Source organism: Pleurodeles waltl, chromosome 10 (assembly GCF_031143425.1).
Source record: "Pleurodeles waltl isolate 20211129_DDA chromosome 10, aPleWal1.hap1.20221129, whole genome shotgun sequence".
Lineage (NCBI taxonomy): Eukaryota > Metazoa > Chordata > Amphibia > Caudata > Salamandridae > Pleurodeles > Pleurodeles waltl.
The window spans coordinates 299,645,563-299,668,015 of NC_090449.1; the positions used below are offsets into that span (position 1 = coordinate 299,645,563).

General features: G+C 43.4%; 1 protein-coding gene across 5 annotated transcripts in view; it reads right to left on the reverse strand.

The window, feature by feature from the left end:
* The window catches only part of ADCY9 (adenylate cyclase 9), a 453,549-nt gene that overhangs the window by 97,664 nt on the left and 333,432 nt on the right, over positions 1-22,453 (reverse strand). For all 5 annotated transcript variants that reach the window (XM_069210454.1, XM_069210453.1, XM_069210452.1 and 2 more), the window contains exon 5: positions 13,008-13,228. In XM_069210454.1, the coding sequence (XP_069066555.1) occupies positions 13,008-13,228 (221 nt within the window). The remainder of the gene's footprint in view (positions 1-13,007; positions 13,229-22,453) is intronic.

Below are 22,453 nucleotides of genomic sequence, written 5' to 3' on the forward strand. Positions count from 1 at the left end.
GTGTACAAAAGATGAGGGGAAATCAAAAAAAGAGGGAAACACCCTGCCCTGCTCTAGTGCTACAGCTGGAGATTTAGACCACATATTTTACCTCCCCACGCAGCCACATATTCCTAAGGATATACTATCTGCATAGTCCCTGAAGGACGAGCGACAAAGTCAGTGGATTCAAACTTAAAGCATGAAGGAGATGTGCCCTGTTGAAGATTTAAAGGGAAGATCTGGAGATATTTCTCTGGCTTTGAGATCCCTCTATGTAAGACCTTAGAAACACCCTGCAGGGACAACAATTTCCTTTCTGAAACATATGTTGTCAGACTCCTGCCAACAGAAAACAAATGGGCAGCGTTCCTCCATTTCATCTCTGTTGCACCAGTAAAATCCTCTTCGTTGTGTAGCTGATGAAATTTCCCATATAATTTTAATATCTCACTTTCATCTTCTCCTACTTTACTTTCCTCCCCAATACTTCCGACACCATTGAATCAACTGACCTCTTAGAACTTGTTTCTCATTAGTAAGCAACCTGCGATAAGTAACTGTCTTTAAAGGGTGTTGATTCGATTTTTACTTTTCTCATAAAGGGTTGTTTGTGTTATAAGATGGTAATTACATTTACTTAGCTGATGCAGAAGGGCGGATTTAGAGATGGGCATGCGGGATGTGTAGTTGTGGGATGTGTGTGACAATGAGGCAATGTTTGTGTGGGAAGACTTACGGCAAGGCAAGAGTGCAGATCTGGGTGATGAAGTGTGTAAGTGGTAGCAAGAGTTCACCTTTCTGCAGTACAATGGTCGTTGGCACTGTGGTGCATCTAAAGGCATGAGTTGGAAAACGGAGCTAGGAGGGGAAGGCGTAAAGAGGAGTTGGAGATTGATGGGGTAATGTCTTGAGTTATGCATTACATGCTTCCAGTAGATTGGCACTGCATAGTGGGGTGAATACGGACAAGGCAATTCTGGAAAGGATCAATGCATGAGTTATGGTGAGGTATGTAGACATTACTGATGAGACAAATGGAGAAGCCAAAAGGAGCCACTGATGACAAAATGCTGACAGTAGGATGGCGTTTGTAGGAGAGGTAGGATGGAGCAATTATAAGGTTATAATACGGATAAAAGTAGGGAGGGTAAACTGTCTGTTTTGTTATCAGCAAGATGCTGTGTGTGTGATGGCCTTGGGCGATAAAGCTGACGAGGAGAAAGTGCAGAAAGATGAGCAGAAGATAGGCAGATGTACTTAGAAGCAGTCAGTGTAAGTAACATGCATTTTATGGCAGATTATGAGGATGAAGGGTAATTGTCAGGACCATGTTCCTCATAATGAGCAGGGGCAAAGTTGTCCTGATGGATACAGGGATGGTGCATAAATGGAGAAGGCCTGTTGTCTTGTTTATTTTCTTTTTGCCACCAGTCTGATGAATTCAGGCTGCAGTAGTGCCAAAAGCCAGTTGCGATTGTGAGCTTGCCAGGCAGGTAGACAGGTAGTTAAGGTTTTGTAGACCTAGTTAAGGCTTTGTAGACAGTGCAGCTGGTTTCAAAGACCATATAGATGGGCAGGCAAAGACAGTAGTGTTCCATTATGGTGGGGGTAATGTGGTTATATTTCTTATAGCCTTATGAGGATTGTTGCTGCGTGTGGAATGCTCTTAAATGGGTGCAGGATGGAGGCTCTGGAGCAGAGCATTGCCATAATCCAGATGTGAGAACTGGGTCTTAAACAGAAGTTGTGAAATCACCTTTTCAGAAGAAAGGCTTACATTTCTTTAGTAAACAAAGCTGGTACCAACCAGTCTTCGTTTTCTTGGTGGTGTCACCTTAAGATGAGATCAGTGACCACTGTGAATTCTAGAGAGTTGTCATTGGGTTACAGTCAAGGTCAATGGAATTATGAGGCAAGACAAGGTCAAATTATGCAGCAGGGTTAACTAAATTGTGCAGCAAGAAAGGGCAACTTAAGGTGCATAATGTGGCACATTTTGAGACAGTATTATTTAATTATTTTGACATTTTTACACTTGTAAACACTGTCTGGGCATAGGCTGCCCTTCATAAGGGCCAGTTTAAAACCCAAATATATCAATAAGTAACAGAGAGGTGAACAGTTAACCTTTACAAAGGGCCTCCAACTGCACTGCAACACATGTTGCTGCATTTTTAGTAACATTTGACCTGTATGAGCTAGAAACATTATTTGGGCTAATTATGCAGCAGATGATGGATTACATGGCAAATGCAGCAAACTCACAACTATGTGAAAAAGCGACACAGCTGCAGATTCACACAATTCCAGTGGCCCTGTTTATAATTTTCTAATGCTTTTAGAGAGTAACATGTTGCCACCAGTGTAGTCAGACACACAGAGTTTGGTGTTGGTGTATTTGTGTTGGGCTAGATTTAACGGGGAGCTATTTGTTGAAATCCAAACCTCTTTTTGAGCTGTGATACTGTGAATGCTGTGCCATTAGTATTCTATTATGTGGGGTGTTGGGAGAAGATTTGGTAGGTGCTTCAGGCAGGATGCTCCAAACTGTTAGGGCTGGGGAACTATCTTGAGTTCAATAACGGGACACAGACCTAATGAAGGAGAATGCCTTTGTAGCTTGTTGAGAGACTACATGCTTTCATGAACAGATGAAAAGTTATAGACCCAGGTATTGATTCCATATTTGTTGCAGGTGAACTTGGCCAAGTTTAACATTGAAGTTTTCAATCCTCCTATGTTTATTCTCCAAGTAGAACCAAACATGTTGGCAAGTTAAATGCCCTTTACTTCAGGCTCTAAAATTGTTCAAGATGCTTATTTGCAAAATGAATATGTTAAGATGCACCTATTGAAAGTGACCCTGTCTAACAAAAAGAAGACTTTTCAATCCAGTTGGGATATACTGAACACTTTATTGAGGGAACATTTGTGAGTTGAATTCATTAGTCCAACATTCTTTCCCTGTTTGGCAATACCCTTATTGCTGGTGGCGGAGTAGATTACTGTTTGAGGTTTGGGCCCATTTTCCTCAGGGTAAATATTCTTGTAGGACAATCTGAGTAATTCTACCCTTTGCCAAAAATAATACAGAATCCTTTGTTGTGTATATTCAATTTCCACTTATTTTAGACGATTATTCCAGCTGATTCATTTGGTTCATTAGTAGAAAATGTATGTCTCTAACCAAAGTGAGGTTGTATCTTTAGCCAACACGTGTTTCGCCCCTTATATGGCTTGACAGCCTGGGGCTTTCTCAAGGCTTTGTTATTAAAATTCTAACGTATTCTGTCTGATATACAGAGCTTAATAGATCTCGATAGGTCTTCTTGAATGGGATTTAACTTGCTGAACCAATGAAAAAGACAGGATTCAAAATAACATGACCACGATTGTACATGTCGGATTCGAGATCTATTAATCTCTGTATATCAGACGGACTACGAATAGTTGATTACACTGGGGCCAATACATCTATGTACTTTACATTGGTAGAACCTTTTCTTTGCAGATAAGTATTGTCTGTAGCTTTTGGCAGTTAAGATGTCTGCATTGTTTTTTTAATAATTTGAATTGTTACATACTGGAATGTGATTCACTTGGGAGCGATTTATAGATATTAGTGAGGATAGCCTTTTTAAAGTACTCATGCACCCATAGGGGCATTACTAATGTTGAACAATCATACCTAGGTTGTACGCATGAGTTTCTTTCATTCACCATAACCCATACAATTTTTGAGTTTGTGAATTTTGGGTTGTACAATGTGTTTAAAACACAGAATGATATCTAAATAAGACTTGGTTGTTTTAAGAACTTTGAAGCGATTACATAAGCAGTATATTTCTGAAGTACCTATATATTCAGCACTGTAACCAATGTTTTGGATACATACTGATTTGCACACTGTGGTACATGTTTAATTTGTTGTTTAATGGCGAAAGAATTGAGTTACCAACAGTTTCGGGCGGTATCACAGCTAACTATATTTTCTCATGTTTCTCTAGTGTTCATAGTCACTATGTTCTTTAATTTGTACATGGTTATGATGATTAAAATTCAGGAGAATGGTTGATTTATTGATGATTATATGAACATGATAACCCTTTTTCCTGCATATTGCGATAAATTCAAGATAGCGTCTGCATTACTTGATGGAGTACTATTGTTTTCGCACTGTCTTCAATGTCGATAAAATGCTTTTTGTATAGCATATTAGAGTCCTATTTGTCAGCCATACCGTGATCAGTTAACTGAAGGGAGCCAGTGACCAAACTAATTTAAAAGAACTAGGAGAGCTTTACTGGGGGTGGGGAGAGGGAGATGGAGGAAGGTCCCTTCAGGTGGTCTACCAGAATGCTAGGGTGGAGGCCTCACTTCTCCCAACCTCCCAGTCTTATTTTAGGTTTCTTGTCATTGCAGCTGGACATTCCTGAGCAAAGTGCTTCAATAATATGGCAGGAGCACTTTCCTCAAAACTTTCATGTAGGACTATAACACAGTGGCTTGCTCAGCATCATTCATTTCTCAAAAACAAACTGTCCTGGCGGTGATTTCTGCCCTGGTGGTGATTTCTGTTTAAGAAACAAACAAAAACAATCAATGACCCCTATATGAAGGGAGTTTTACTGTGCATGAAGAATTTATTTTGTGATCGGATCAATTGCAGACATGACAAACACACACTGAAGAAGGTAAGCTTTCTGATGTATTTAGGTGGCTGATTAAAAGTTGGACCATGGGTTTCAGGGAGTGGAGGTGATGCTGAAAGTCTAGAGGTTCCCCATTTGTAAATGAGGCTGGGAACCACAGGTTTAACTGGCCGGAACCCTGAGAATATACGGATGGCTTTTTCTCTTACATACTCAAAAAGACCCCACAAAATGTTATTTTGTTTAGGCCATTTGCATTTTGGATACGATTTAGAAGTGATAGAGCAGAAATGTTTAAATTTCAATAGCCATTGAAGTGTTGAGAGATTCTTATATAAATTCTATACAGTCATATGGATACTGAATCAGTAGAAGATACTTGATTAATTTAAAAGTAAGCTTCAAAATGGAGTTGTATTTCAGTATGTCAAAATGTGTGGATGAATTTGGACTTCTTCATGAAAACTTAATATAAATGTCATCTGAAAGTATATTTATTTTACTTTTGTTATTACAGCTTATAGGAGTGTTTTTCTAATGTACTTATAATCTGGAAATAGACTATATTTAAAGTAAAACAAAAAAACGTTTTTAAGGAGCCTTACAATGAAGTACCTTCTCAGATGACATTCATAATAACATCCTGCATATACGTTTATCTCAATTATATTAAAAAGTAGAAATATGCACAGGAAGTACCTTTATTAGGCTAGCTCGGATTTCAGGCTTTTAGCTTTCAAAACAATAGAGTTAAATTCTTCGGAGAATCGTAAGGCATCCCTTAATACCAAAGGAAGGTATCTATTTAGCCTTGAAAGATAGCAACTCGATATGTACAAAACAAATACAGATTCATGGTAACACTTTTTAGGACGACTTTCTTCCTGTCTAACTCATTGCCAATGCTTAATTTCCACAACACTGTAATATTATTCACGCAGAATCTTTTCTACCACTTGTATTCACTATTCTGGCAAGAAACACTGAAATTTAATCATAATACAGCAGTGGTTCCCAGCCTTTTGACTTTATCGTTACTGGAACACGGGGACACATGCTGAAAGATAATTGGAATCCGGGGCCCCTCCACTGAGTAATTACTGGAAGCCGGGGGCCCTGGCCTATACATTGTCTATGATTTTAAACGCAAAACAATACAAAAAGTACAGAAACGAGCATTCAAACACATACACAAATAAAACTTTTAATTTAATTTACAAACAGATATAAATAAAAAATAAATACATTTTAATAGGAATGTTGAAACTTAAAGCCACACATCATCCATATTATTGTCAGTGTGATGCATCTGCACCACTCCCGCTAATCAATCTGAGGATACTAATTTAATTTTTAGGCTACAATTTAAAATTCCTTGTCCTTTACAGTACGTTTTAAAATTCTCTATTGTACATTTAGCCACTTTATTTATATACATGTTATTAGTCTGTTAATACTATTTAATTTTCTAAGCAGTCGCGGCCCGCCCACCAAGGAGGCTTTGCGGACTCCCCAGGGATCACCGGACCACAAGCTGGGAAACACTGTAATGCAGCATCTAAATGGAAGAGAGTCTAGATCAGAGGTCTTCAAACTGGGGGGCGGCAAGTGATCTCATGGGGGCACCAAGCTCTGGTCATAATAAGCATTATGCTAATAATAGGGCTTTGTTTAAATATGAAAAAATTATCTGAAACAAACCGCTCTGTAATGAGCCATCACTAACGTGTTTTGTCATTTATATCCAAGCTGGGAGTGTGTGTCAAAAGGGAAGGGACTGCAAATACTCATCAAATATCCCACCCTCACTTCTAATAATCACACTGTGGATCATTTTATACCTTAATAAGACCTGCCTGACCAGAAAAGTATGTTTGCCATTGTTTAGCTAAATACATTTTTAAAACAGTAGCAGAACTTAATCGCAATATTTAAATAAGTGTAGATGTATTAAAACATTGCCAATTCAATATTCTTTTTGTGAAAAATTCGAAGTGGGGCCTGAAGAATTCCCCCCCCTATGGGGGGGGAGGGTGTTGCATTAAAAAGCGTGAAGGCCACTGGTCTACCGCACACTGGCTGATGCTGAATAAATAGCTACACAAATAGAACATGTTTCATGGAGTCTCTGTTCGAAATAAAGCAAGACCAACATCTGAATACTTATTATCTTTAATTAAACTTGTTCTTGGGGTTTAGAACCTTATATGTCCTGGCATTAGGCATGCCTAAATACCCTGTTACAAGACGTCAATAGAAACTGTGCCTGCCCTTTTAGACTTATTTACCCACCGTTACCCATCGATCATCTAAAGGAGTCTCAGTGCTGGTGAAGGCTCTTGGTCAGACTATGACAATTTCTTCTCCTACGGTTTCCCTGAGTTCAAGATCATCTGCAGGCTGTTCAGAAAGGGTTAACTAAGCATACGTGAACATCCCATTCCATCTCTCCTACTCAGAGGATGCTCTATGCATTACCAGTGATTGCTCATGTCACTTTCAGTGAATGACAAATTCTATGTCCGGACTGGAGGCGAGGATTATGCTTAATCCTTTCTTCACCACTTTATTGTAGCAGCCAATTAACGACAAACTACATTTCCCATAAACAGTTGGGAAATCCAACAAACCATAGTAAATCAACAGCCAATCAACAGTCCATGGTGCTTAGATAGTCCTTCATCGTGTTTGTCACCTCCTCTTTCTTCGCTGCTCCCGCAGTCGAGATACATGTCTCTGGCCCCAGGCCATTTCCTCTCTGATTTATTGTCTATTTTAATATGCTGTTGTTCTTGTTTATGCTTTCAGAATGTGCAGTGTTCGACTGTTTTCACCTTATAGTGTGCGGCTGATGGAATGCTTGTCGCTCTTTCATGGCCACTGTCTAGATTGAAGCTGCACAGAGACACTCAGTGGCTCATGTGGTGTGGTCCTCTGACCACTAGAGGGCACCGCAACGACCGCGCAACCGGTGGACTTTCCCCTCAGGCTTCCCGGGTCAGCACGCGTCTTATTGATCGAGAAAGAGATGCAGTGCGGCTGGCAGGGGGCCCAACTCTGTGCCTTGCCCCCGCTCGCCTGGAGCACTACACCCCTCTCAGGGGTCAGTAAACTGCCTAGCACCTAACGCGTGACCGATTACATGTGGACACCGGCTCAGACGTGCGTGCCCTTCCCAACCTTAGGGGCGAGTTGGTGTCACTACAGGCCTTCTGCATACCATACGATTGGCCCCCTGGGCCTCCTTATTTACCGGTGTTCTCCATTTCATGCGATTGGCCTCTGGACCTCCTCATTTTGGCTGGGAAACCCCCACCACTGTTACTGCCCTCTACATCTCCCTGGTCTCCCCAGGCCTCACTAACTGACACTGGTGACCCGAGTAAGTATAGACCTCAGCATGAGTGACATTGAGGAATCCTACACAGAGGAAGAAAACGTTACATGCCTGCCCATTGACAAACACTTTTGTGAGATTAGGGGCGCCTCCATCTGGAGCGCGGTTAAGCAGGCGGTGGCCCCCCTGGAGCAGAAATAATTACAATATGCAGAAATCTGCAGCAAATCCCTCTCAGCGAGGCAAGACACCCTTGGGCTCACACCCACTCCACCTCCAGACCAGGCTCCCCAACCTGCACTGTCTCCTAAACGGAAGAAGAACCCCAGTCCAAATGTCGACCTGGATGTCTTTGGTAGGCTAAAATGGGACTTTATGGCCCGTGGTCTGGCTCCGGAGTCAGACCCTCAAATCCCAGGCCATTCGGGTGCCCCTCCGCCCCACTCCCCTCCCTGCCCCAGCACGCCCTCCCCAGACACGGTTCCCACTCTGGCTCGGATGGAGACCAGGACAAAGGGTCCCACCCATGGTGCCCTTCCGCTCAAGCCCAGGCTTATAATAACTCTCCTGCAGAGGCTTCCCAAGGGATGTTCAGAGGAGAGCAGATCGTTCAACCATGCTCGGCGGAACGGACTTGTGCAGATATGGTTGCGGCCTATGTCACACGACAGCTCTGCAAGTCATTTGATAAGGACGTCCGTAACCCCCTGCATGCTAAATGCCCTTGCGCATCTCTGGGCAATAAAGTGGCACTGACCTCCGAGATCGAAGTGGGCATGGCGACATTCTTGGTAAAATGTATTTGTGATCCCAAAAAGGGGATTGACAGGGCCTGGTGTGCCTGCCAGGATAAGCTACTGGATGTGTCCGGACCATTAACCTGCATCCTGGACATGGTGGAAAACGTGAAAGCCTCAGGCACCCTGATCTTCCCGGGCATTCTGTCAGGCTGGGCCCAGAGGGCTATTATCTTTTTGGGGAACGCCAACTGCAATATATCGATGGAATGGCGCAGTTAGCTTCTCATTAAGATAGACCCCAAACTAGGGGACCTTGCTACATTGGAGGCGTGTCCTGTCGCCCAAGGAGGGTTGTTTGGCAACCAGTTTGTTCGGGAGCTGAGCAAGTTCATCCAGACCTTTAACTCTTTGGGCAAGGCACAGAAATCCATTAAACAGATCTTTACGTCCTGGGTTTTCACAGTGACTGACCCAGGCCGGGGGCGATTGGCTGGCCGCTCGCAACCTCTAGCTCCCTGCACAGGTCCTGGTCCAAAGCGTGGCAGTACCAGGACGCATCCAAATTCGGAACCTTCTGCCCCACCAGACCTTACCCCATATAAAGTGGAGCAAGAGGCGGCCAAAGAGGCGGTGGCTCCCACGGCTCCTCCCAAGGTGAGTGTCCAATTATTTCCACTTCACGTATTGGGGGGAAGACTTTGAAATTTCCTTCCCAACTGGGTGGCTCTTACCTCCGATGCTTAGATGCTCCAAACCACACAGGGCTTCCACATCAAATTTTTTGCTCACCTACCCAAAGGAAACCTCCGGTTTCACTGTTTTTTTCTGCCAGGGGCAGAGAGCTGGTGCACTCAGAGATGTCAGAATTACTTAGCAAAGGCACGATCGTCTGGACATCACTCCATCTGGTGGGATTCATCAGCAGTTTATTCCTTGTGGAGAAGAGGGATGGCAGCCAACGTCCACTCATCACCCTGGGGGAATTCAACGAGTGGCTGGTCTACCACTACTTCAAAATGGAAGGGATCCATCCTTTACGGGACCTCCTCCAACTCAACGATTTGATGGTGTGTCTCGATCTCAAGGACACATACTTGACTGTCACAATCTCCCCCTGCCCCCCATCGCAGGTTCCTCCAGTTTCAGTCGCAGAAGAAAACGTTCGAGTTTATGACTCTCCCATTCAACCTTTCTTCCGCCCTGTATTGCTTTACCAAGGTGATGCACCCAGTGGTAGAGTTTCTTAGAGCTCGAGAATTCTGCATTGATCATCTACCTGGACAATCTTCCCCTGATGGACCAATCCTAGTAGGTTCTGATCTCACACCTCCAAATGACGGTTTCTCTCTTGAAGTCTCTCAGCTTCATTTTCAACGAGCCGAAGTCTGTCCTCACACCCACCCAAACTCTGGTGTTCTTGGGCTTTGTGGTGGACTTGGTACGGGCCACACTCAGCCTTCCCTTGCAGAGAATGAACAAGATTGGGCACGAGTTGTGCCGGCAGGTAGTCAAACTGTCAACTTCTCTTCGCCAAAATGCGAGAGTAGTAGGCCTGTTGTCTTCCTCGATCCAGGCCTTATTCCGGGCTCTCTACACTACCGCGCCCTGCAGCGTCTCAAAGCCGTCCATCTATGGAGGGGCCTCATATTCTCAGGTAATCCCCTTAACGGACAATGCACAGGAGGGAATACAGTGGTGGCTCCCTCACAAGGATGCCTGGAATGGCCGTGCGATATTCAGCTCCCTTCCCGACCTAGTCATGGAATCTGATGCCAGCAGCTCGGGATGGGAGGTGGGCTGTGACACGTTCTCCACCGGATGACTATGGTCCGCACAAGAAAAGTTCATGCACATCAACTGCCTCAAACTCCTAGCGGGATCGTTCCCGGTCAAACGTTGGACCAAGAACCTGGCAAAGTGCTGGGTCCTACTCAAGATGGACAATGTTGTGGCAGTGCAATATATAAATCATCTGGGGGCACCCGCTCAAAGGCTCTTTTGGATCTAGCCCAGTCCTTTTGGGAATATTGCCTCTCGAATCAGGTCTTGGTGATGGAGAAATACCTCCCAGGGGTATCCAATCAGATCATAGATTGGCTTTCCTGACACCTGAGGAACACAAGTCTGACAACTGCAGCCGGCACTTCTTTAGGCCCTTCAGTCCAGACTGGGCCCATTCTCAGTGAACCTGTTTGCTTCGCGCCTGTATCACCAATTACCCAGGCACTTCAGCTGGCGGCTGGACTCCAAAACAATGGCCACAGACGCTTTTCTCCAAGACTGGCACCTAGAACAAGGGTACGGCTTTCCCCCATTTGCCATGAAAGCTCGCCTCTCTGCCCAGGTGCAGAGACAAGAAGTGGAATTGGAACTGATAACTTCGATCTGGAGACTGCAGGTTTGGTAACTGGTTTTACTGGAACTTTCTTGGGATTTTCCAATCCCTCTACCCCTCCTTCCAGATCTCCTCCGATATCCCGATGGGAACTCCCATTCGCTAGTACGGGAGGGGTTTCTGCCACTTATGGCTTGGAGGATTACAGGGAACGCTTGAAAGTGCCAGGAATTTTGGGACATCCTGCAGCACTCTTCTCCAAGGCGGGCAGATAACATCATTACATTCTATTGATCGGTGTGGTCTTGGAGGCTGGGCTAGTGTCAACGGAGACATTTGGATCCGGTGAGGCAGAGGTTGTCCATATCCTGATTTTTCTGGCATATTGAGCTTCAGAGGGTCTAGCCTATAGATCGATTAACACCTTCAGCTCCGCGATCTCGGCAGGACATACACCTGTAGACAATCACCTGTTGGGAGAGCATCCACTATGAGGAAGCTTATGAGAGATATCCGCTTATCCTTTCTCCCGGAAGAAAGATATTCAGCATTGTGTGATGTCAACCAAGTTCTCAATCTATTTCTATCATAACCAGCCAACCAGTATCTTTCACGCAAGGAACTTTCAGCCAAACTGGCCACTCTATTGTGTTTCATGTCTTGCAGAAGGGTAGCAGATGTTTCGGCGCTAGACATCACTGTTAGAGTATTCACTCCAGATGGAGTTACCTTCCACATTTAGAGACGATTAAAATGCAATCCACAGGGGCATCTTATCCTTGTTTTCAAGACTCCCCAAGTTATGTGTGGGCAGATGTATTGAATGCCCTGAGGCTATGCCAGCGGATATCCACCCCCCCTGGAAAGAGACAATGATTGATCGCCCTCAGGAAACCCTTTTGGGCAGTCGCCTCTCCGACCATTGCTAGATGGGTCCGCTGAGCAATACAAGAAGCTGGCATTGATAGCAAATTTTTGGGGCCCATTCGGTTAAGGGGCCATGGAATCAAAGGCGCTCTTCTCTTCGGGTCGCCTAGAGGATATCCTTAATGCAGCAGATTGGTCTACTTTAAACCGGTCCCTAATATGACATCGCTCATGGTGGGGAAAGAGTTAAACTAACATAATCCTCTGCTTCTGTCCTGACAGACTGAAAAAATTCTTAGGTATTGTAACAGAAAGTTTCAATTCTGTTAAGGACATGGAGGCGAAAATTAACCCACCCATAGTGGCATGCCAAATCCCACCCAGAGGGAAGTTCTTCGTAAAGGTGAGGATAACATATGGGATTTGTTGGTAATATCTGCCTTTATTGTACTGTCTTCCTGGTTTGCTGTCAACTGCATTTCACATAGTTTTGTATGTTGGTAAAAGTATGGAAATTCATTGGGGATACGTTTTCTGCTCATTCAAGATCTGAACGGTCCAAGCAAGACTGAAAAACATGGTTGGTCGCTTTCGGTCACAGAAAGAAAGAGGAGGTGGCAACAATGATGAAGGACTTTCTAAGGGCCATGGACTGCTCATTTAGGTTGATTGTTGGATTTCCCAACTGGTTATGGGAAATGTAGTTTGTTGTTAATTGGTTGCTGTAATAAAGTGGTGAAGAAAGGATTAAGCATAATCCTTGCCTCAGTGTCCTCAAAAGAACTGAAATTTTTCGTTAAGATAGTTAGGAAATTTTTCATTGTCTATGATTGACTAATGTTTCACAGGGGTCCAAGCCTCCCCTAAGAATAGTATCAAACACAATTTTGCGGGTTGTTCCAGTCTACTGATAAAACAAACTGCTCTGTATCCTCTGAAGTGGCTAACACTTGGCAGTGAACAGAAAACTGAATTTTGATAATCTCTCAACCATCATCCACGATAAAGCAATTAATGTCACTTGTAGGAACAAACTTAACACCAATGTGTTTTGATTTAGTACACAATCACTCTTTAGCTTCTTTCTTTTTTACCTGTCTTCTTTAATCACATCCACAAAGTGTGCATCTGTTTTCTCACGGATATTTTTGAAGCGCAGTGGTAGCAGTGCTGACTGATCCATGCTCACTCCACCCCATCTGCTTTTCTCCTGCAACATCTCATAGAGGGATGCCTGGCTGTTAGTCAACTTTTCATCCTGTGGAGGACTCAGTAGTCCATTGTGGGCCTTAGGGTATCTGGTAACAAGTAGATGCTGTGTCATAAGGAAAGAAATTAGATTGAACAGGTTACAAGGATACTTATTTAGAACATTTGTAAAACTAGACTTAAACCCCACATAGAGACAACTTAAATATGATTAAATTCCTGTCTTAAAAATGTAATTCTGTGCAGTTGGGATTCCTTCATTAAATTTACAAAAGTTCATAGTTACTTTATAAGCATGTGTACAGTGCTCTTATAGTTCTAATGTAGTCTCTTTGTTCTCCTCTGCCAGAACAAAATCCTGGGACACTTTTGGGAGGTAGCAACAGGGTCTTTGTGCATCTTCTGAAGCTACGTAAGCTTCAAATATCCTTTTAACAAGAACCATCAACTGCAGCATTCCTCTAAATGCAAAAATCTGGCTATCTTTTTGGTGTCAAAATCCAAACATAGACAAAATAAAAAACTTGCTGATTCCTTAGCCAGAGAAGAGGGACTCAGCTGAGATGGACAGGTGGGGAAGGAAGAAGAAAAAGGGTCAAAACGTTCCTATCAAACATGACCAGAGAAAGGGGGACGTAGGGGGATTTGTAGGGTTGAAAAACAAATACGATTTTCATGTGGTTTAAAAATTAAGGAAAAGAGAGCCCTTAGGGAACTATGTTCTAAAAAAGGAACAAGGTAAAGGGGATTACCAGTAAGAGTTTCCAATGAGGGTATCTGCCTTGCATTAATCAATTTATAACAGTTACTTGCAGTCAAAGGGAGGCCGCGTGTTTTTAACAAAAAAGTGTTTTTTTTTCAAATTAGTAAAAAAATCATATAGTTGCCAATTTATATAGCATCCGAGGTTAATAACTGCATCTTCTGCAAGGCATTCTCACCAGATTTATAGTAGATAGTTTACAGTGCACTGAGGTGGAGATTACTCTTGAGGTAGTCAATGATATAAAATGCTTTTGGGAGAAATACCTGGCACACTATACAATAGGTTTGAATGACAGAATGTAAGCAATAATGTCAACAGAAAATATAAACCCACTGTCAAGTGGCAGCCCTGTATTTCAGATAAAGTCATTCCTGAAGGATTTAGATAACGGACACCATTCCGACACAAGAAGAAATCACTTAGGAAATGTTTTTTGCCCAAATAGTGTTCTTTACTGTTAGGAGAATCAGTAAGATGGGTTGTGCCAGTTTAGACGTATGTAATCTAGTCAACAGTTCTTCAGACGAAAGAGCTAGGATTTCACTAAGTCAATGGGCAGATGTAATGACCATGTGAAAAGCTGCCTTACGGTAGGAAAACTTAGGGTCACATTTGTGCATTGGTTGACACTACCATAGGTGTAGTCAGCACCAATTTTAATTCCTAAAATAGAGCAGGACTGAACTGAAGGAAGCTTCAATTTTACATATTCCAGAAAACCAGACATAACTGATACATTAAATCATTTAATTTTCATTTCACCCCATGCATTCCTGACTCAGAATTGACTCATGGCCTTCAAGCACCAAAAGCAAAACAAATTCAGTTCCGGGGGTAGCATATTCTCGTAGAATTGTTTCTGAACTTTATATGATTTTACTTGCAATTGGAGGCAACATGAGGAGCATATTCTGTAAGACATCAAAAGCCAAAATGACAAGATGAAGACTCAATGGGTTGTGTCATTCATAATGCTCTGTGTGACAGCAGTGAGAATAAGGGACACTGGGGTTTACGGTTGGCAAAATAAACACATGAAGGAAAAGTAGGATTGCAAGTCGCTGCATTTCTTGTAATCCTGATTCAGATGAAAACTCCAATTACTGGCTGACTCTGCATTACTTACCAACTGAAAACGCAGAGGAATCCCTGAGGAATGTGGTTCACATTCTCTTGAGGATGGGCTACTGTTACTCGGGACCTCTCCTAATCAAAATTAAAATATGACTCAAAAGTTTAGTGCTGTTGCTAGGTTAAACCCCGAGAGTAATGGGAGGCTGAAACACACCAACAATTCTTTAAATGTTAGTCTATGACTGTTTACAAGAAGATACCACATATGTGATCACTTAGAGGTATGGAATTCCTATGGTATGATGCTCATGGCGTATTGTTTAAGGTCAGGGACAAGTTTTAATGTTTATCTTTTCCTTCAGACAAGTTGGCCCAACCCCTTGCAGCACAAACCCTTCAGCTGGTAGCTCACAGTTCCATATTATGGATCTGGGAAGGGCATTATTTGCAGTTAAGGTAATGCTTGTATTCATATGTCAATGCTGCTCTAACTTGTATCTATAGTTCATTCATTCAAAGCCTTTATTATTAGGGTGAGGGCTCTAAGGAAATGTTGTAAACTCTGGGTTCATTACTGACAGCGGTTCCAGTATACAAATGTTTACACACAAGTGCAAACTTTAACAATATAATGCTACATATAATGCTCCCAGAATGCTCTCTGATTAGACACAATCATTTGCAGAAGCCTGAAAGCAAGATTAATGCTTCTATGCTTTCAAAGTAGCATGCTCACAAAACATACAACTAGACAAAAAGATTTGGTAAACTACTGAGAAAGTTTAGGTACTATTTCTTTGAAGCACTGTTTAGTAAATTGTGTTGATACGTGCTTGTATTTCCAAAAATATTCATAATGGAAAATCAGTCGAACTAGTTTCAACAAGATTATGGATAACATGAAACTAAACCAATAGCTCTGACACTGGTGGTAAGCATTTTAGTTCTGTCAATGCATGTCTTGTTTTGACATTGTTTTTGTAAACCTTTACTGTTGTGTGAGCTGCAGCACCCTCACCATTATAACAAACAATGGCAAAAAACAGTAGTGCCTGGTACTGAACAAAACTACTTGCGTGCATATGCTCCTTGTGAAAGAGAAGAATGCTGTCACTTACAGTGAAGCCAGCCGATAGATAGAGAACTGTAAAAAAAAAAAAAACAAAGGGCCTGGGTAAGGCCTGGCGTAATTAGGGACCTAATTCTTAAAGAAATGTCTTAAAGAAAGTTGCAAAAGTGCATTCATGGAATATGTATTTGCATTAATGAAGATTTATACTTTCACAAATTCACAAAAATCTACAGAAGCCAGGAAATCATACTTCCAGAAAATATATGCCAACTGCATTTTAGCTTGAGCAAATATGCACGTGTAGATTTGCTCATGTAAAAATCTGATAAGTGTTTAGAAGGTCACTCTCCCTCCAACCACATTTTATTCTCAATCCTGGAAGAATTTTTACTTTGGCCTTTATCAGGAGTAAATTTCCAACCTTTCTCAGTATGGGAAAAGATTAGTGTGAAGTTAGTAGGTTTGCACCGAGTTAAAAAGGCATTCCAACCCTGAAACTATTGCTACTGCTACCTCCAGCCCCAAAATGTAGATCTGCGTAAAGGTGGCGAAATAAAGGAAGTGCTGGTATTCAAACCCTACTATAGTATGAGCCCTGGCATAATCAGAGATGAGAGGCTATTATAAGAGCTCTTATATAATGAGATTGTGCCCATAAATTGTCATTGCACTACATGGCACCAAATGGACAACTGTTTTTTTTTTTTAACAGGACAAGTAGATTTATGAAGCAACCTGTCCCATGAATAAGTTATTTTTTTTATTAAATTCCACACCCCTGTTGAATCACACAATGATTAGTCCATGAGTTTACGCAAACCACACCCTGCTTAAAGTAATGTTGATTGTGCTCTGATGAAGTCACGAACAGTTCCCATGTAAAATCAGTGCAGGAGGGTCTCTCACAACATCAAAGCACACCACTCCGAGAAGGAAGACACTTCTTTCAAGTGTGGAGCAAGGTATGTCACGCCCATATACAAGTCAATTTCCATAGTAAGACGGATTATTCGTAAGAGACTTAAAAACACCTGGTCCGAGATGTTTAGCTATTCTAAGTGTTAATGAAGATCGCGCACGTGTTGTCAATGAATATCCCAAAGTGAAAGACTACTGCTACAGTGTCAAACTGTCTCCGCAAATACCAGCGTATTGGAGTGGAGTGGAAGCAGTTTTTTTTTCATTTTCTAAAAGACAAGTGAGCTACGCAAAAGAGAATGGAGGCCAGGCGCCCTGTGCACATCAGTTACAGTAAAAACACAAATATCAAGAATAAAGGAGTTTGCCATGTTTATCAAAGTCCAAAAATACAATAACATTAAATAATGTTACGTTTTATGTTTGTTTCATCTTTTCATTTAAACACCATTCTCCTTGTGTCAATTTGAGAATATTATGTTTGTATACTTTTTAAAAGTTGTAGCATCATACCTATTTTGCGGAGAATCGATTAATCGAGCCCTCTTTCAGGATTTTATTTTTCTACTTTTGTCAGTAGCCTAACCAATCATTTAGTTTTGCTTGAATACTTAATACTTTTGAAAGCTCAGCCGAACAATTGCGCAGGAATCTCAGGGCGAACGGCAGAGGGCAGCAGAGCTCGACTTCCGGAACCCACCTTAACAAATTCGCAATGTTTGTTAAGAGCGACTCATTCAAATGTATACAAAGAGATGAGACAAATGGCTTCCCTTATGCTGTGGCCTGTCTCAAGTCTATGTGCATTATAACCACAACAGCGTGATACAATTCTAAAAGAGATAATTCGTTTATGTTGACCAATATCTATGCACCTTATTAATAAATGCAAAAAGAAATGTATTCACGTTTTGAGCAATGAATACTGTATTAACTTTTCTAGAATACGTGCACATACTTCGTATAAATCAGGTAGAATCTCCAATAACGTATCTCGCGGTTTAATAACAAACACGAGCAAAGTCTTTAATCATTAGTTAAAACGTAACACTTTCCACGTTAATGGGACCTTTTCCACATTCCCTAAAAGGGCATCTCTGGTTTTCTTTTAGCCGTTTAAGCTGCTACACATGTTGCTGCTAGGGATATCGCAGTGCAGTTGAAAAACAAACTGCATTCTTCTTTCATTGCCTCGGGAAAGATATATAAGGTACGGGTAACCCTGGCAGGACGCCCCGGAAAGGTTTTCAAACGGCACAGGGGCTCGTAGCCCTTATTCGGGCTGTTTCCATGCACCTGCAGGAAAAGGGCTGAGCAGATTTTTCTTTACCTGCTCTTTTCTGCAAACTATCCTATCCAGGCAGAACTAACTATCTCTCTGCCAGATGTGTGAACTGCTGCATCGGGCACTCCTAGGATAACCCCAACACCTCTAGGATCGTCACTGTCTGACGACGTCATCCCCTCCAAAACGCCCTCTGGGCCCAACAACGGGCCTCGAACTCAGCAAATCCAAATAAACCGCCCTCTTGAATGCAGGCGCACCGAGTCATCTTAAAAGAGACAACGGGGACACTTCTCTGCCTGTGGTCTTCGTCCTGTACAGTGTTGTGCTTACAGACGACTCTCACATGGTCACTGGAGTATCAAATGCACACGACACCCCGGACCGCTTTACCACGAGGAGTAGGTGGATTTAATTACAAGACCGAGGCTTTGTCAGTCATCTCTCCAAGACCAGGCATCAATTGGGGGAACCTGCCTCAATGGTGCAAAAAGTAATTCTCAAGGTTGGTCCGCCCACGATCAAGTGACTGCAGCTTTTGCAGCACACGTCATTAGCAGCACTCCAGGCATCTACCACACTAGTTGGCTTTGTTTAAGCTGGCGCTGTTTACTACTGACACTTGCTAATCACGTCAGTTGCTTCCTTACAGATCCCATTAATGCAGAGCCACCACTTCCGCAGAGGATCACTCTCTTAATACTTAGTCATGGAGTTAGCTTTCACGCTGACCGAGGTGTGATCCCTCCCCGGCGACCAATGTTCTCCTACTCAGACCTGCGTCTTAGACCTTTCAGCTGTCCACAAAAGCACATCCTTCGGAAAAGGTTTGTCTTGAACCAAAGCTACCGACGTTTGCCCTGTCTTGGACTCATCACAATAACTTCTAACGACCCAACTGTGATTTAGGACCTTCTCTCTAGGGCCAAGCTTTGAAGAAAAGTCCCCAAACTCTGTAAACTATCGCTGTGCCACCTACCACAATGTTTTTTTTTTAATTAGGTTTATTGGGTATTTTCGATACAAGTGTTCATTACACATATTACATAGAATAGGAGGATGCATGTTTACTGCTCACACTCAAAGACGGTTGCATATTAAATGAAAAACATCAAAACAAAGCAAAGAACATAACTTAGTTATTTAACCTAGAACGCATCACCATCACTTGATGTGTACGTCAACAAAACTGCAGACACCAACACATCTATAAGATAAACCCAGCCACTACTAACAACCAGAGGATGGGTTAATGTGTAGGCAGACAAAACAGAGATCATTATACAATATAAATCAATGCTGAAGGTTTATTGCGGATTATGACCTGATTTTGGATATCTTTCAATGATACTTCATCCCAGTCTGATATCTCCACTTGAGGCCCAGAGCGATACCTTATCAATCTACTCACAGCGTCTTGTGCTACTGCCCGCTTATGGAGCTCCACATGCCATTTCACCAGGGCAGGGGCATGCGGAGATGTCCAGCACACTGCAATAGATCTTTTTGCTATGATCATTGCTAGGTCAATAAGAAGTCATGTGGCTCAAACCTAGTAAGCATGTGTTCGAATTATGCAGGGTATGTTTTGGTGGGCTAAGCACAGGCAAGTGCGGGCCGGTGACTGCCTTCATCCTTACCCCAAAAGAAGACCACAACCAGGCCTAACCATGTGATGTGATAAAACATGGCATCTGGGCTGTTACACTCGAACAGTCATGAGCTATATATGGGGAAATATACTGTGAAGTTTGATTGGGGTGAGATAAATAAGGTGGAAATAATTAAACTGAATACATTTACAGGCATTCCTGGACAGTTTGTGTGTATGCCTGAGAGCTTTTGCCCTTTCTGTGCATGTAAGATATGCACTTAAGTCCTCCACCCAGGCTCCTCTCACATTGACGCTCTTGCACTGTATTGATTGAAGAGATATGTAAAGGTTACATTTCTACAACGACCACCGTCCCATGTTAGCAGTATTTCTAACGTGCTATCAATCTCTGGTTAGTCAGCATGCGCTAAGAATTTGCAGGACAGCAGTCCGACACTTGCCTCACCCCGGAAATGCCATAAGTGAGTTGGAATCGTACAGCTGTCCTAGCGCCGTGCGGTGGGGCAACAGTGAACTCTCTAGAGTACCCATATCACTGCTTAGGTTTTTTTGCAAGTATCTGCGTTAGCAATGTTTAGCATCTGATAACAATGAGGTGTATGTGGGTATGTGCTGTGTCCTAGAGGAAAAGGAGGTACTGTCCCGCCTTTAAGGGCGGTCCTAATGTACCCCGCTTCCAGATTACTACCAACTGCCAGCCAAGAAAACCACCCACTGTAGCTGTGTCGCTAAATAATATGCTTTGAAATCTGGAGCGCTTAGTCTTCCTTCTTCTATTGGGGGTACAGTTTGGCAAGAACTACTCTACGCCCACCAGTTCCACAGATGAGTTTTGACAAGATTGAGTTGCGGTCCTTGAAAGATATGAGCTGTGAGGGTGATAAAAGATAATGGTCTCAGATAAACTCCATCTTTTGAGCTGTAAGGGAAGATCGTGGGAAAGACAATAGAGAAAATCAAATTGGGAAGCCAAAGTTATGGTGGGTCTCCCGCCACTGGGCTTGCAGACGAAGTGAATCAAAAACAGGACTTACCAGGAACTCAGTATCATACCCTCTGTACCCCCATCCAGCGACCACTTTTTTTTTAAAAAGCCTTCTGCTGATCTAAAACAACCCCGAGCTTGGCCAACATCGCTACTAACAAAACGTTGCAGTCTAGCACCATGACTGGAGTGGACTCCACCATGATACATTCTTTGAATTCTTACAGAAACAATTTTGGAGCTTAAAGTTGTGCCTAAATTTAAAGACTTTTTGGATTGTATCATTCCACCAAGGGCAAAGAGTCTGTATCTGCATTTTAGACAACGGCTGCCTGCCCGTGAACGCTTTTTGTAGTATGTGGCGAAGAGATGGGCCATCTGCCTTGGGCCCCCTGTGTAAATCATTGCCCGAGACAATCAATCATATTGTTATTGTCTGTCCTGGGCATTGAGCCTCGGGAAAAGCGCCCGCCCCGAAGTGGGGGGGCGCGGCCCATTAGGGGTCGGGGCCTCCAAGGCCCTGGGGCACTCCCCCCTTTTTGTCTGTTCGGCCCCCCTCGCCGGGGGTACGCGGAATCGGCCGCGTTTCCGCCCTGGCGCCTCGCGAGGTGTTGAGGGCGGAAGTAGACAGGGGGGGCGCGTCGTGGGGCCGACGTTGGTCGCTCGGGCTGGTTCCGGCCGCCGCATACCGGTGGGGGGCTATTTAAGAGCCCCCCAAAGAAGGCTAGTCCTTCTTTACCTGCGTGCGACGGCCGGGACCTGCGCGGCGACCCACGATTGTAGCTGGAGGTGGCGGTTGTCTTCGAATCTGGAAATTATTCATTCTTCGCCCAAGGTCCTCTTCACCTGATCAGGCTGTTCGGTTACTCGCGCAAGGAGCGGAAAGCGGCGTCTGGCGTGGTGAGTACATAGACTTGCGAACGCCGTGATCCCTATCGTAGCGGGATTGCTATTGCTATCGTAATTAGTTTTGGCGCGCTGCTTTATTTACTGCAGAGCGCGCATTGTCGAGTGTGGGGGCCGTCGCGTATCACCGTAATTGCAGCTGTTAAGAAGTATAGCGCCCCCCCTGACATAGACTGCGCGGTTTTTAGAGCAGGGAGCGCAATTGTGAGCGCCTGTTGAGTGCGATAAGGGTGGGGGCCGTCGCGTATTACAGAACACTAACTGCAGCCTTTGTTAAGTAGTATAGCGGCCCCTTGTTTTTTGACTGCGCAGTTTCTGGAGCGGGGAGCACAGGTTTGAGCTCTGAGTCGCTCCGCATGCTGGGATTCCCTGCTTTATGCAGCGCCGAGTTGGGAGCGGGGAAGTGCGGGTTCGTGTATCTGCGTTCGCTCCGCAGACTGTAATTACGGGCAAGTCCCGGCTTTAGTTAGCGCTGAATTTGGGGCAGTGGAGCGCAGGTTTCGGGCTACGCGCTCGCTTCACATACTGTGATTCCGGGCAAGTCCCGGCTGACGGGGAGAGAGTGTTTGGGTGTATTTTGGGCAGGTCATCTAGCTTGTGGGGTGCGCAAAAACAGCTGGTGCCCGGGCGCATTTTTTAAATGATTGGTTTTGTGTTCAACTTGACGAGTTCTTTATTTTGACTTACGGCACAGGTGCGGCCAAGAAAAA